Source organism: Cyphomyrmex costatus, unplaced genomic scaffold, assembly GCF_001594065.2.
Source record: "Cyphomyrmex costatus isolate MS0001 unplaced genomic scaffold, Ccosl1.0 scaffold815, whole genome shotgun sequence".
In the NCBI taxonomy this organism is placed as follows: domain Eukaryota; kingdom Metazoa; phylum Arthropoda; class Insecta; order Hymenoptera; family Formicidae; genus Cyphomyrmex; species Cyphomyrmex costatus.
The window spans coordinates 217726-234993 of NW_017280392.1; the positions used below are offsets into that span (position 1 = coordinate 217726).

Sequence of the window (17268 nt, forward strand, 5' to 3'; positions counted from 1 at the left end):
AAAATAAATTACATTAAAAAAAATCAGTATCACTTTTAACCTTTATTTATAAATTCACCATAATCTCGTTTTTTATAATATAAAAGTTATACAATTCGATTTTATTTAAATATAGATAAGAGGATAATACATGCAAATATTAAAGGAATATTCTGTTTTTAAATACATCTAGGAGAGACGTTATGGCCAGAAAATATTGGCTATTTTCGGAAGAATAAGTGCGATACCAATAGTAGAAAGAAGATTTACACTGTGATTATCTAGAATTTGTTTTCCGCAAATGTATTTTACACCTTTCCCTGGCCGTTCAACTACAATACCCTTTTCGTCTACTCCTAAAAAAATGTATTAATTATAGTATATAATAAAGATTTATCCATTTAATTAGAGACTAATTTGATGAAACCATCGAGAAACTCTTTTGAACTTAGGTATCGTTTTAGAACGATAAGAACATATGAAATCGGAAAACATATTTACATTACCTGAATACTGTAAAGTCGCACCGAGAATAGAATCTAAAATGCTGCCAAAGAGACCTCCGAATGCTGCAATGATTATGATGGGCCATTGTGGTGCTGCTAATTGCAGTACGGCTGTGTCAACGGTGTTTAATACCATAATATAATAAAAAAGTCCAACTACTGAACCACCGACAACAGAACATACCAGACCTACCCACGATACACCACCATTCGTTCCTGGAAATATGAAGAGCTCGTATTAATCATATTTACTTATAAATATAAATATAAATTGTAAGAAAAATGATATTTAAAAAATGAATTATAATCAACTTTATATTAGCAATTAAGGAAATAAATTACGTATAGAATTTGTTATTGTATTATAGGATTTCTTATTTGAGGTAAACAAAAATTTATCCGTTTATCTAAAAAAAAAAAAACTCATTCTTACCTCTCGGGACTTTTTTCCTCGTCGTAATTAGGAAAGGATCACTCGTGCCGATCACTGTACCAATCTCGGAAGCCCATGTATCACCATTACAACACGCAGCTGCTCCTATAAAATTATAAATTGTATTTATAATAAAATTCAATACAATTGTTTGCAGCAGCGTTTTAATTTCTATAAAAAAATATATACATATATATTAGAATATTGATTATTACCTATTATTCCAATAGATAACCATGAACTTCGATATTCCTTGTCGAAATCAATCGGCCGTTCTCCACTTCCAACATCCAGTAGATATAATAAAGCTAATTGCATAGCCATGCCACCATTACATAAAACCTGGATCCAATTACGTTGGCCACCTTCTTTGAAATCAGTTTCCATCTTCTTCTTTCGATCAGACCGAAATTTCGTTACCTTTGATGCAGTCACAAAAAACGTCACAATAGCCATCAAATGAGCAAAACTTGAGAGTGTCAGGATAAAACCCATAAAAAAACCTATTAAAATTAATTATATAAAATTAATAATATGAATTAAATATCATTATTACATCTTATACAAATTGATGGTACACAATTAATAATTATACATCTCTCTTACAAAGCTAACAAAAATTTTTTGGTATAGAAGAATACATTTCCACAAACTCTTTCTACATTCCTCGTTGACTATGATATTGACATGGTAAATTTCTGTTTTCTGTTATATCATTTACGCTGATTTATTGTAATATTACCATAAGTAACTTATCTATATTCAAATTTCACTTTTATTATTCATTCTTATTACTGCACTATATATATAAGTAATATAACATTGTTATTCTATATACTTTCTTATATCATAAGAAATTATATGGATTATTTTATTTATTACCAAGAATTCCACCGCTAATGTCCAGACTTTTTTGGCGTACACCCCAAAATAAGAATATAAGTGGAATTACGATTGCAGCCAACCATCTCCATGGTGAGATCACCGAGTGTTCTAAAATGAAAATAAAATTAAAATTAAATATTGATAAATGTCACCATATAAATTCAATTACAATTACGTGAAAAGAGAAAAGATAATTTGATTTACATAGAATTTTACACTTTACAGAATATAAATTAATTATAAAAAATTCTATATTTCACAGAATAAATATTGTCATCGTTAAAGTTTTTCTTTTGTTTCTAATATTATTCATTTTAAAAAATTACGTAAATAAAGTATTTATCAAAATCAGCCTTAGTACAAAAACAGATAAATTTTTCAATATCATACTACGTTTCTTTTTCATTATCAGTTTGACTTTTGCGTACCTATAGTTACCTATTGCGTTACCTATAGTTTGACTTTTGCGTACAATTCAACGTTGTAGATAGAGTAATAAATATATAACTATTATATAATACAGTATTTTACAAATAATAATACAGCTATTTTACAAAATCTCTCTTTAAAAAAAGAAAGCGTTGAGTTATTTAATTTTACATACAATAATATACATATAATATATACTTTATTCGTTTTCTTTTTTGCGCTGACATTTTCGCTGTTATGTATTTAATCTTTGTTTGTAACGACACATTGTATATATTAGAAGAGTATACATTAGAACAGGTTTTGTAATAGAGAATAATCAAGAAAAAATATGAACGAAATTAAAAAATTTAAATTTCATTTTAATTTATAATCAACACGTCATAAACTAAGAAAAAAAGATATAAAAACGATTGACTAGTAAAAGCTGATATTGACCAAATTACAAAAATTAATAATAGAATAATTCACGCGCATGTTATACAATATAAAAATTTATATTATTTCGCGAAACTATAAAACATAATATTTATATGTATGTCTCGTGTAACGTTAAAAAAAAAACAAAATTAAATTAATATACTCGTATTTCAATATTGCGTATTTTTCGCCGATGTCGATTATCTTGACATGCGCCGCACATACTTCATCGCAGTCTTCCATATTGCATCGTGTCATAAAATTGTTTGTTTTTATTTACCGACGCATTCGTCAATAAAAATTATGCATGAATAATTTTGTTCATTAAAGATAAATATTTGACCGTTGACGTTGATATTGAAGGACTTGATGACATAAGAAAATGTATGCTATTGTATTTTCTTCTTGTGGCACGTACTCCATTCATCTCCTATCCCTTATCTATAACTATATTCGCAAGACGATCTTGAAATATCTTACGATTTTCACAATTAAGATATACAAATAGAAACTAAAGCTTTTAATTATTTTAATTTATAAAATTTTATAATTTATTTGTCTAAACTAGGAAAATATGAAAGAAAATAAAAATCAGTCAAAGAATAAAGATCGATATTAGCTATAAAAATTAATAACGGAGAAGAAGCTAGTCCAATGCTATAATAAATAATAAATAAGTAATAAGAAATAAATAACAAGAAAGAAAAGATATAGTCTTTATAACAATCGAAATCGGATCTTATAAATGTTTTAAATAATTCTATGTGAATTTATATACTATCTACAATCCTATATGTAGTCATTTAAATTTATAGTTACAACTCGGGGGTATACAGATTCTTGTAAATGACATTTCAACGCTGGCCAAAAAACAAAAAAGATTTACTTTATCGCATCAAGACCGATTTTTCAAATTATCTCGTATATATAACAAATTCTTTTAGGATTTTCACATAACTTTTCAAAATTTTTATATAAATTGTATGATTTTAGAAAATTTCTCAAATTTTTTTATTTAAATTGAAATATTTTTTTTTAAATTAAACTGTTAAAAAATCTACATTTTTTTTACAATTTTTTATGTACATATAAACTTTGAAATATTTTAATAAAAAGTACGTCTCCGATTTCAATAAGCTTTGGTTAAAATGTTATATTAAAATATAGATACGTTAAAAATAAAACATGTATTTTTTTTGTAACTGCTTTTTCTCATACTTAAAGAGAATAAGACTCTTTCTAAAAAAATAAGTTTTTTTTATCGGAGTGAATATCTAAACCATTAAAAAATGTAAAAAATGTTCTAAGTAAAAATTAAATAGTTTCAAGAATTTTATAATAACGATTAAAAATCTTTTATATAATTTTTCATAAATAAAACATTTTTATTAAAAAAAAATGTCATTATTATTATAAAGTATTATACTATTAAAACCACATATGCAACGTTTATTTAAAATTTATTAAAATTTTTAGACGATATATTTATTCAAGAAAATATCGAGGAAAAGTACTTTTTACGTTTCGCATCGCCGTACTCGGCACGCGATGCAACTTTCGGCCAATTTTCGAATCGGCTTTCGTTATTCTCCTCACCTCACCATCCCGCGCGCAGTCCAAATGCCGCTCGACGATCGCGTTTTTTGAATCGTATTTGGAGATTTGGACTGCACTGCAGTTAAGGTGAGGGGGACAGCGGAATATGCGGAGCCGATTCGAAAAAATCGAAAATCGGCCGAAAGTTGCATCGCGTACCGAATCTTGTTATAGGCTAATATATTAGATTTGTCCGTTTTTCTCGACAAATTTTTAAAGTCTGTTGATTGGTTATCATTGTAGAATAGAAAGAGCCTCTCGTGTCCTGCAGCCAATTAACACGCTAGAAAAATTGGTCATATGACAACATTGTAATATCAGCCGCACTTATCGTATTTCTTATTTCACGACGCGACATCCATGCTCTCTTTTTCTAACCTGAAAGCCAGATTTGCACACTCCTAAAATCGTATTAAAATATACGATATAATACAAATCTAATGGAATCGTTCACGCAGAGAGCATCACGTCTACCAATATATTTATGCACTATACATATTTCTTTATTCTAATCCCTAATTCGATTATTCACGAACGCATTCAAAATCGTGTGTTGTGTATATACGGAACCTTCCGTCGGGTTGGCGGTGTCCGGCCATAATATCGAGTAAGCCACGTTGACTATCCAGAAGAGCATCGAAATCGGGATAGCGCAGGCACTCAGGAGTACTGGCATGAGTACATGAGAGTGCCGGCTCTCCTTGTGACTTCCAGGAGAGACCATGTCAGAGCACACGCATCAGACGCATTCGGATCGCGACATTCGTCGTCGCTGGATCAGTGCGGTCGACTAGAAAGCCACGTTTTCTGCCGAGAAGCCGAAAATCGTCTTACGATACGCGACACATCAACGCGCTATTATCCTCTCCTCTTCCCTGTCGACAGCCGAGTCAGCTGTTAACAGCTGTCGACCCAGCGGCACGTTCGTAGCACGTGTCACTAATAAAACAACAAAATGGAGAGGACAGTATTTCTCGCGTCCATTTAAACGAGGCTAGATTTTCGAAAATCGCAAACAGCGCTATCTGTCACGAGTAAGCGCTGTCTTTCGGCTACACGTGTGTTTATTTTCTACCAATATATAGATTAACTTTAATCTCGGTTCAACTTATTCTTATTTCTTTCTAATTCTTAGAACTAGAAAAAGATTAAGTTAGTTGATCCACAAATTAACAGGCATTATGGGATATTGTACATTTGATGATACAAGCCGTTCTATTCTATCTTTGTTATTCTCTAAATATCGTGAGAGACAGAATGATGTGTCGACTTTTCATTAAATAGAAAAAATACCTTTATATACCTATATTTTATCTTTCCTCTACTTTTGTGTCTCATGTTTAATTATTTATATATACTTGTTTTTTTTTATTTTGAACAAAGCGAAACACTTCTGCATATATAATATAAATAGATATGTATACAGGGGCCCGTATTCAGAACGCGCTAACAACGATGTTAGCGCGCTAACATGCTACAGTTTACGTCACGTATACTATAGAATTTCAGAGATAAAAGCGCGCTTTTATTGATAAAAGTGCGTTCTGAATACGGGTCAGGGTGTTCGGCGTGTCGTTACATCGCGATGACAGTGTTCGAAAAAGCTCGGACCTCAAAATATCTAAAAAATATAAGTTTTATAAAAAATTGTTTCAGACAAAAGTTGTGTAGGGTGTAAAAAGATCTATTTGTTGACCTTATGAGTTTGGTGGTGTCGGTGGCTGGATCATTCTATGTAATTTATGGCAATTATGACATTATAACATCATGTTAATACTTATCGCTGCGCTTGGCTTAACGCCGAAACACTATCGTGTTTCCAAATGTTACATATATATTTTAATTTTTTTTAAGATTTCTGTAAGTCATTAAATCTTTCGAACTGAACGCATCCTACGTTTTATCCAAGACTAGAATTGAAGACTAGATTAAAATAATTTAATTTTTTTTTTTAATTATAAACAAGGATAAATATAATACAAATTAATGAAAATATAGCTCTTCTCATGTTTTTCCGCGTTTAATCGACATAGATATTCAAATACAATATCGATCGAGAAATTTTGAAGTTTATTTCATAAATTAGCAAAATTGAGAAAACAATTTTTTGATATAATTTGACTATTTACAAACATCTTTATTTCTGTATTACAATACAAAACAATCGTTTAAATCTTAGCATAACACTGTTCTCTTTTGCTGTAGAAAAAGAAGTTCTTATTATTCTATGATTTTATAGAAGATGTATAAAAGATGTGTAAGAAAACTCGTAGTAAAAATTGACACAAGTGTAATAACTTCAAAGATTATACTAATGAATATACAGAAGTTATTTAATATAATATAAATGCTAAATGAAATGTTGTACAAAATTTGAATAGTCAAAAATTGCAGTCAGCTACGTATTATATACACAAAATGAATTACACCTGATTATTACGTAACGTTCCTTGCGCCATATTGTCGCTCATAAATTATAATAAATCGAATTAATCGCAATGCGCGAGAAAACATGTATACTGTGATTTAATGATTATAATCTTAATCTTACATGTTGTGTGTGTATATATATATATATATATTCCTAGAAAAATATTTCTATATTACGTTCAATCAACAATATTAAAGATTAACATTTCATAACTGTCAAACATTTATAGTTGAGCGCAATGTATGAGTTACAAATCATTCATAGACTCTTATTTAATTAACTAGTTTCTACTGCATTGAAAAAGATTAATGTTAACATATTACGTAAGAATCTAAGTAAACAAATATATACATGCGTACGTCTGGATTAATCTAAGTTTAATCTGTCTGAAATGCCAAAAATTGCAAATCATCTTGAGAAAATAGCAAGCATAAAATAGAAATAATTTTATGCCACGATAATGAAATTCCACAGAATATAAGTTACTGAAAAATAGTGTTTAAAAGACAATCTCTACATGAATTAGCAACCTTTAAATAATTTGATTAGATAACATGGGCATTCAATGAAATGAGACATTTAACAATTACTTTTACAGTAACAAGTTTAATCTACAATTATCTAAAAATAACATGAAAAGAAAAGCTGAAATTATTTCAATGGATTCTTGAATCGTCTCTAATCAGAAATGAATATGAGTCACGTAGAAACGAATTTCCTAATTCGTCTGAGTTATTTGATACAATTTTAGTTTAGATGTGACGCTACTTTATAAAATGCAAAGTTATTATTTATTCTACTCTACAATCTACATCATAGCAAATCTTTATAAGTTTCTCTCTCTTCTAATACAAATATTCTATAATCGGAAAACTATCTTACAATATATACAAGGATATAGAAGAGTTAAGCACAGTTGCATCTTCTTTACGACAGTCTTAAGGCGCTTAGATAACGAAAGCAATTTTCTGAAAATTTATATGAAATTATCTGAAAGATTTGTCCTGCAAATAACTTTACCGATGAAAAGTTCAATTTTCCAGATAAAAGAGAGAAAATATCACGAGTGATACAATTTGAAGAGTTGCTGTAAAAAAGATTCTTACGTTATCGAACTAAATTTTTTGTACTTGTCAGAACTCGTTTGAAATAACGAGTTTTGTGCTTACAAAATGCATTCTTTCTGAGCAATATTAAGGGAGTACTAAATACTACTTAAACGCGACAAAAATATCTGTTTTTTGTACAGCAAAATATAAGCTTATGCATCATTATTAGAATGTTATATATATATATATATGGATATATACTGTGTTATTACTTTCTCTATGTATATAATCATTCATTAGGAAATATGTCAGAATATATTCACAGACTTCAATAAAGAATTAAGAAGTACAAGTATAGAACAAAGTCAAAAAGCGAAATCAATTTTGACGCGATTGTACTAAACTCTAGTCCATACTGACTAAGAACTGTGGGATTATGTATGATAATTCAGTAGGAAATCTGAAACTTTTAGAGTTTTTTACAACTCTCATGTACATATAGATTCAAGCGTTTCTGGCTTCATGTCCTCCCATACTACTCTTTCAGCGTATCCATTTGTTATCAATTCTTCAGTTAGTGAAATTACCTTTAAAAATTTCAATTAATTTGTATATCAAAAACGTATGTAACAAAAATTTCAGAGCTGAAACAGTAACTCTACTTACCCCATAATTTTGTATAATAAAATAAATATTTGCATAAGTGTTGCTTTGAATACGACCTTCAATCTGCGCTTGTGCAACTCCCTTTGAAGAACAATTCTGTACTACATTGTAAGCTTCTGACGACCATTTACCTATATAAATAATATGAAAGTATGTGTGTGTGTATATATATATATTAATTCAATTTTTTATTTTTGATTATATATATATATATATTCGAAATAATCTTGAATAAAGATATATAAACCATAATCTGAAAAATATAGATATCGACACATAATTACCATCTTTTGGTTGAATATTTGCTAAAAAGACTTCAATCGCTTGGAAGGGCAAGCTTAAATAATTTAATATCAATGGTCTACATTCTGTATTGTTAACCGACCAATAACCACCATAATCGAGTAATCGCACTACGCTTTTCTCTCCTGATGGATCTGGGCATTCAATATATCCTCTAACCCAATTCTCCATCCAATATACAGCCACATAATCACCCTCTACAAAACAATGTATTTCATAATCCTGCTTTTATTTTTTCTTAATGCATTTAAGTTTACTATTCGCTTACTATTCAATACATCTGGAACTGGTATCGATTCTGTGTTATACCAATACTGCATGCTGTCTTCCAAATTTTGCAAAAGGGGAAATGACGGATGAGTCGGAAGACGAACAAAAAGCCAGTTTGGCTTGACGATGTGACAGATATTAATGTCATTATTAACGCCATCAACCAGGGACAAAGGTCGTTGTATAAAGACATTGTATGTAACTTCTTCATTCATCTCGGATATTGTTGAGATCTCTGTTAATGTTACTTGCGGGAACCTTTTCTCCGGAAACTTTTGCCTTATCATTTTAAGCGCGACATTAATTCCCTCAACACTGCCTCGTATCGAGCAAATCTTATGATCACCATCGCAAGGATGATCATTGACATATATGCCGACGTTTGCCTTTGTACGAATATTGTGTAAAAAGCTACCATGACGGCCGATCAATCTACCCACTAGATGTTGCGGTATAGCAAAATCATATGTGGATGGTGCAACGTTGTCTTTTCTGCATCCATTAATACTTCCACCTGTATGAGAAAATGAAAATTAATTGTATTTCGGATGAAATTGATATCATCCCACCCACCTCTAGAAAATAATAATTAATTAATAACTATTTTCTCTTAGAATTGATACTCTACTATTTCATCAATATAAATAACTCCAAATAAATAGAATATTTTATCAATAATGATCTATATATTCACCTTTTCCGCTATCCGTGTTACTTCCTTCGCTCCCGGCTTCGTCCGTGACACTACCGTCCAGAACTACGGAAACTGGGCTATGATTGGCCGAGTCCCTTTCGTCAACCTCTTGTCCCTGGGTTTTGATGGCGTGTCCTTCGGATTGTTGCTCATCCTCCTTATAATTATACTCGTTCGTATAATTTTGTTCAGGCGACCTTGTCTCGCAATGCACAGTTTGCTCTTCATTAGCAACGTTTTGAGATATTCTCGATTCGTCGTTATCGTTCTTGTTAGACTTGGAGAATGCGTTCGTGGCGATCGTTTCAAATAAGCTTATACTCGACTTATTACTGCCAATTTCTGCTTCCATGCTGTATATTGTTTCAACGTCTTCTTCATACGTACTCTGGACGCTATCACAAAGAGCAGATAGCAACGCTGACTTTGTTAACGGAACATTCATGCTCTCGCTGACCTTTCTTGAAACGCAAGTTTGTTCTTCTTCTTGTTGCATGTAACAGCAGCCATCATTTGAGGATTCCTGATTGATCTCATTCTGGATGCCGGAATCATAAATGTTAGTATCAACCTTCTGCGTATCATTTGAAATTGCTTTTTCTACACAATTTGATTTTGCAGTCCCTCCTGAGTCATTCCATTGAAGTTCATCTCTGTCTATCCGACGGCGTTTGTACAAAAAGAGACCGATGACAAGAGCTACCGCCGGAACTGTCCACTTTATAAGTGGTACGCAAATAGAAGAATTCATAGTGTAAATCCACGGTAGCTGCCGTTACCAAAAATTCGTTGATACTGGAATCAAAGAAGATGCCAATAGATTTTTAAAACATTATTTTGACGAATACTTAAGCAATGATTATTATTTCAACAATTATATATATATATATATATATATATGTTTATTTAAATTTGATACTGTAAAAAAGCAACATAAACTGAAAGCAAATTTAATTTATTTTAATATAAAAATTAATTACGAATATTTCCTAATTATTCAATTGTCTCCCATAAGTATGCGCCTGATACAAGTTAGTGTTTCCTCCACTTCATTCCTTAATTCAATAAGGTTTAAGTCAGGAGATTGCAGTTATTGCATAATTTCAATATCTTCAGATGCTTCGTTGTTCTATAAATAATTTTAGCATAGCTTTGTTGGGATTAATGTCTCTTGTTGGAAAAAAAATTCTCTTTTTACTAGAGATTCCAGATGATATATAATGGTGCGAAGGATTGAAACAGAATATTAAAGTGTCCGAAATCTTTTAACCAATAGTTTAAAAATTATATTTTATTATTAAAAAAAAACTTTTAGTCTTCTATATAAAAATTAATGTTATGAATAATAAATAAAATTTATTCCGATTAATGCTAAACACCTGCTGATCAGCGAAAACAGTTTGTGTAAAACGAGACAGTATGCCGATGTGGAATTCCATAAATTTTCTTTCGTGCAAGGCAATTAATTTTTTTATTCATATATCATAATGAAAATTCTAATTCTCACGGTATACCTTATTTTAATAAATGTTATAATTCCATTAGAATTGAAGTAGAGGTTCTAATTTTATAATATAAACTTTCCATCAGAATTAATCACATTAAAATAAAGTTCATAGATCATATACATTTTATATAATCTTCTAATGTTTTTTAATATTCTATTTCTATATAAACTCATCTCTGTCACACAAACTTTGTTTAAATCAGTATATAGGATTAGCTTTCAAACATTCACGATAACGAAGTGTAACACTCATTCTTAAAGAGATCTTCTTATAGGTCTGATAATGTATACAATAAGTGCTACATTTGTTAAGGAAAAGTCATCTAAACATATTTAAATGTCTAGATTATTTAAAGAATAGTTTTTAATCTATCGATATCATACAAATTTCAAAATTATATATAAGAGTTAAAAGATTAAAAAAATTCTTGACTATTATTTGATGGCAAAAATAGCGCAGAACGGTCAAACATTTCATAATATCAAACAAGAGGTAATCGAAGGATTATATCAAAGCAACAAAGCGGAGCTTGTTATGTCATCGTTATGATGTTATCTCACAGATGGATATAACGATACAAAGCATAAAAATCTAGAAATTCAAAGTTTTAAACTGTGATAATTAAAAATGTGATATTAAAATATTTCGTGCTGTTTACTTACATTAACGTATGATCGATCCAAGATCAAACATTTCCAGCTGGTCGCGAAAATAGAATTTCTTCTTGTATATACGAAATATTTCATTATAATCACCAAGGGATATGTAGATAGTAACACTACGTAATGTCCTAAAATTGAGCCTGAGGCAACACGAGTCGAAATTAATCGAAAGATTGATTACGTGAATACACTATCGATGCCAGCTGGAGTTGTACTACGACTCGCAGATTTTCAACATGTGGTGCACGCCGAGGACCAGTTGGACTGGAACCGTTCGCCGATTATGCAGGTACGATCAGGTAAGATGGCATTCACACCGTAAAAGAGAAAGAAAGAAAGAGAGAGAAAGAGAGGGAGGGGGGAGAGAGAGAGAGAGAGAGAGAGAGAGAGAGAGAGAGAGAGAAATATATAGGGCCACGCAAAAGTAATAGGAGTAAATTTCTGAGAAATATTTTAAAATTTCTTTCACATCTTTTGATTAAAAAAGAATCTCTCTAAAATATAGTCATTTTACATATGTTGCATTTTTATCAACATTTTTATTGTTATCTTATAACGATATGTATGAACCGGCTGACATAATTGCTAGGTCAATAGAAACAAACAAAAAATTATCGCGTTTAAATCGATGCGATACATGAAATTCTAATACACATATTCAACGGAATGTACGAACACATAAAAATGTTTTTACAATTTGGCCAAGTGTTTCATACATTCTATTAATTAATGAAATTAATACAAAAACATATATACGAATAAGTACGCAAATAGAGAGAAATGTTCAGTATATAATTGCGACCTGTAGTATCTTCACAATAATATCCGAAATAAAACTGATTCTTATAAGAAATTACTAATCATTTTTTGTCAGATAAATAATAGCAATATATGTTAAAAACTTATCGAAATTTCAATATGATTCAGTTACAAAATACGATTCAGTTGTAAATTGCGATAAAACTGATGAGTGAAAGTAAACTTCTGAAATAAGCCGAAATCTTGAGCAGTTTTGCATATTTATGAAGATCAAGTCGAAAGTTTCTTAAGAGTGTTAAATAACTAAATAGACAGTATATGATAAAAAAAAAACGTTTTTTATGTATTTTTTTAACTTCATCAAAAAGCTATTATAGTTGAAAAATTTTACTATAGTCATAAAAAGAGAGCAGTAATTTTTTTTTAGCACAGTTATTAAAAGAATGTTTAAAAAAAGAATCGTTTTTCATGTTTGACGAATATTAATTATGTTAATAAATAAAATCTACTTATCTCTTTTTTAAGCATTGATAACTTATGCTGTTTTTGAATTTAAAAAATTGGACATTAACAGCTCAGAACAAACATGCTAGCGTTATAAGTCAAACAACGCATATTGGTTCAACGTGCTCTCGGAATGTTGAATCTGCGCTGCGTGAAATTAAATGAGGTAACCGACGGGAGCAAAGCTTAATAAAAGTATCAAAAGGAAAGGCGGAAATTGTGGTAACTTGATTAACTACAGTACATCTCAAACTTCAACTTTTAGTCTTCTAATTATCTTTAAAAAAAAAAAGTTATATTTTGGATGTCTTAATGATTGTAATCATATTATGATCCAAACTAAAAAACACACACATGTACATCTTTACATTAGTTCTATAAATTTAAACAAAAAAAAAACTAAAGAATATTAACGAAGGTGATAGTTACAAAGAAAACTATCCAGAAACAATCTTCCTTATTTTTTTAAGTAAATATAATTATTTGTTGCATACACACATATTTACAGGGGCGATACATGTAGTGTGTGTGTGTGTGTGTGTAATTTTTAATTTTTATACACAAATATGTTAATAAATTAAACAAATCCATATTTAAATAAGTCTTAACATTCAGTTCGAATTAAAATACTATAACAAACATTAAATTAGAACAAAGTACATACGTAATATAGTTTCATTCGATGAGAAAGATAAATAAAGATATATTGTTGTAACATTAAAATTAATGTAAATATAAATAAAAAAATACTAAAAAATTAGAAAAGAACAAAATGCATAGATATTTTTGTAGAGACGATAAAAAATGCATTCAGATAAGGCCATGTAAAATTTTAAAATTCATTTTTATCCAATAATGAATACACATTTAACATTTCCAGATCTGATTACAATATAAAAGACAATGCTTTAAATACATACATTACTAGATAATTTAAATTATAAAATGTAAAAAAAAACAGAATTTTTTAATTAAACAATTATCTGTCACTGAGATAATCTTTCCTATAACATACAATATGAAAAAATAAGTAATCTGTTCTTTTTTAGAAAATTCTCAACTGGTGCAATAAATTAAAGTAAAACAGATTAGTGTGTTTTACTCAAATTTATTACACTAATTCAAACTGAAAAAGAATAGATCTATGGTTAGCAATGGCTATTATGCATACCCACAATCATTAGACATAAATCAAATTAAATATTAAGAAAATCTAAAATAATGATGAATTAAAGAGGCTTTTATGAAAAAAATAATTAATACAAATAATGTAAATAATACAAAAGGAAAACAGGAATCACATAATAATTATACAATGAAACAATATGAACTAACAAAAATAAATTCTACATTTTTTCTTAACATACAAATTTCTATCAAACAATTTTTTTATATTTATTGATTTGTATTTTTATTGACTTGTTAATTATAACTTTTATGTCAATGGAATAACAATCTTAAGTAAATAATAATAAAATCAGAAAAGGTAATCAATGAAAAAATTTATTAAAAAAACTAAAATAAATTTAAAAATATTAAAAAATATAAGCTGTCAAATTATAAAAATAAAATATTGTTACTTGCATGTTGTTTAATATGTATACAGCCTATTTATAGTCTATATATAGATATAGAACACCTAAAGTATCACAGTTATAATCAAGAAAAATAATTATAATTTTTATCACACAATTATATGAAAAAGAGAATATAGAGAATTTTGATTTTGAGATAAAATAGAATATAAAACTGAAATAATTAAATTAAAAAAGCAAAATTACCCATGTACATACAACAATCCAATAATTATAAAACCAGAAACATAGTTAAAGAATAAATGAACAATCCATGTTGTATACATCATAAGACAAGAGGAGAAGAAGAGGAAAGAGAGAAGGCGGAAGAATCCGCTATTATTGGCTATTATATACACATAGCTGGAAATAAAATTGAAACATACGGATATATACTTTCACATTCATACCGCTCATCGATTCTTACTCACCAATCGTACGACTATCTTTGCCATCGTTACTTGTATGTGCGTTATATTTCTGTACTTCTCAGCCCATATGCATAAATAGACGGAAAAAGGAAGGTAACGAAAGACGGTTATAGAATAGAAGCCGCATAGAAGCGAACCGAGTGAAAACATGTATGACAAGATCCCCGCCGGAATTATTTACTTACCAATATTGTTAACGTTTCGCGAGGATCTGACTGATTGGCGATCGATTGTGCACTTCGTTCAGAGATTCCTGAAAATCTTTTCGGCGTGCCCTAAAATTAATTTGCAGCAGATTTTCGGCGAGTACACGCCACGTGCTCGGTACTAGCAATGTGTTTCTCCGAGTAACGGATATGGCGACAGACAACTCCGCTAATTCTGGTGGTCTCCGCTATGCGCTGCTGCTGGTGAATTTCCGTGTCCTCGCCGCTTCACGCGCACCCTATCGGTCGCTGCTAGAGTCTCTAGAGTCCCTATAATCAAAGTCCCTATAAGATTATAGGACTCCGAGGTGCGCTCCATTTACTAGGTTTTCGGCGCCATTAAAAACACTATCCAATTCACGCGCTGATAATGGTAATAACTAATTTATTAAATGTTAAACAAAGACAAATGATGCTCGTGAGCGTTGTGAGCATGAATCAAATTGTGGTCTTAGAAGCTGCGCACAATCAAAGAAATAGGGAACAGGAAAAAGAGGATAAGAATTTCAACTATCAGTAAGCAGACTTAAAAAACTTTATGGAACGATACGTAAAATATCAACCTCAAGCCTCAAGCACCTACAATGCTCTAATATTCTCCAACAAATCAAACCCCATAGCTCCTAGCCAATCAGAAATTGTCATTAGTATGCCATTCACGCTTCTGATTGGCTATCACAAATGCGAATTTAAACGCAATTTACGTACTGCGACGCGGTATAGTATAATATAACGCTTCTTTTCAAGAATAGAGATCTTATCGCTTTCATTCCAGTGGCTGAAATTTTGCTTTTTTACCACTGAAACCGTCTTCGGGCGACTCGTGAAAAACAGCCGATATATACACTTATCACAAAATTGGGATTCTTCGGTTGGTAAATACGCATCTTCGTTTCTGCATTTGCCACGAGATGGTGCGCTATTTGAATTTCATTTAAATTTTGTCTTCAAAGATGCGCATAACGTTTGCGTCGAATTATTCTCACATACGTATAATTTTAGAAAGATATATCGTCCAGATAATCGTGCAAATTTCTAATGCTTGAAAGGAAGATCGAAATTAGAGCAAGTAAGAGCAAAAATATATATATATATACGATAAAACTATACAGTAATTATATAAATATCGATAAAAACAATTATTTTAAATTAATTTAAATTTTTGAAACTTATTGTTAGATTTTGAGGAATTCCATATATGTTTCGTGTTAGCTTCTCTCTCTCTCTCTCTCTCTCTCTCAATCATTTACTTTTTCTAAAAAGTACACAAACTCAGTCATATTAGAATATCATTATATGTGCATCATGGATCTGGCAGAAATGATAGCAATATATAAGAATGGTTTATATTATATACTATGAACACACATATATTTATGATTATTATAACAATACAATTACAAATCTACATTTTACACCATGAGTCTTTTTTAAATTGATGAAAAAAACCAGAATGCGTTAGCTTAGATTTTACGGGCGCGATGTTAGACTATAGGAAAGAGGAATGTACGGAAATATCTATTGGTCTAGGACTCGAAGACCTTCGAGTGGTGCATGCGGGGTCGTTTGATCTGGATGCGGGGCGTCGGGACGCAAGGTTACAGCGGTCGTCGGGTCAGCAACACCACGGCCGTCCCTCCCGCTTTTCCCTTTCCACCCTGACCGCCATCCCTCGTCCTCTCCCACCGCCGTCGCCACGCTCGATGTACGTCTGCCCTTCCTTTCTAACCCTCCTCCTCATCGAGGATGAAAGAGAGAGAGAGAGAGCGCTGCCGCCCTTCCACCCGTCTCTCTCGTTGTCCTCTATTTGTCCTCACTCACTAGTACCAGGGCGTGCCATCTTTGCGAATCTAGCGAGATTCTTATTAATAGTTATTGCGACAAGGAATCATATCCTTGTTTCCACACATTACAGTAAGTACTTCTTCCCGATATATTTATATCGAAGGAAAAGCGCATATTA

The 17268-nt window shown here is 30.6% G+C and overlaps 2 protein-coding genes across 3 annotated transcripts; both read right to left on the bottom strand.

Annotated features, from left to right (window-relative positions):
• Window positions 1-148: 148 nt before the first annotated feature.
• Window positions 149-5224, bottom strand: LOC108781437 (transmembrane protein 19). The gene is made up of 6 exons (XM_018549395.1): window positions 4819-5224; window positions 1801-1911; window positions 1134-1421; window positions 919-1023; window positions 486-701; window positions 149-335 (listed from the first exon to the last, which is right to left on the bottom strand). The coding sequence occupies exons 1-6, from the start codon at window positions 4970-4972 to the stop codon at window positions 181-183; spliced, it is 1029 nt and encodes a 342-aa protein (XP_018404897.1). The 5' UTR covers window positions 4973-5224; the 3' UTR covers window positions 149-180.
• A 2936-nt stretch (window positions 5225-8160) lies between these two features.
• spoon (A-kinase anchor protein spoonbill) lies at window positions 8161-15319 on the bottom strand. Of its 2 annotated transcripts, none has more exons than XM_018549394.1 (6): window positions 15285-15319; window positions 9662-10456; window positions 8966-9481; window positions 8679-8894; window positions 8395-8525; window positions 8161-8315 (listed from the first exon to the last, which is right to left on the bottom strand). In XM_018549394.1, exons 2-6 carry the CDS (start codon window positions 10410-10412, stop codon window positions 8217-8219), a joined length of 1713 nt encoding a protein of 570 aa, XP_018404896.1. In that variant the 5' UTR covers window positions 10413-10456; window positions 15285-15319; the 3' UTR covers window positions 8161-8216. The 2 variants fall into 2 exon arrangements, with proteins under 2 accessions (XP_018404896.1, XP_018404895.1); XM_018549393.1 differs by lacking the exon at window positions 15285-15319 and adding an exon at window positions 11832-11896.
• Between the last annotated feature and the right edge of the window lie 1949 nt (window positions 15320-17268).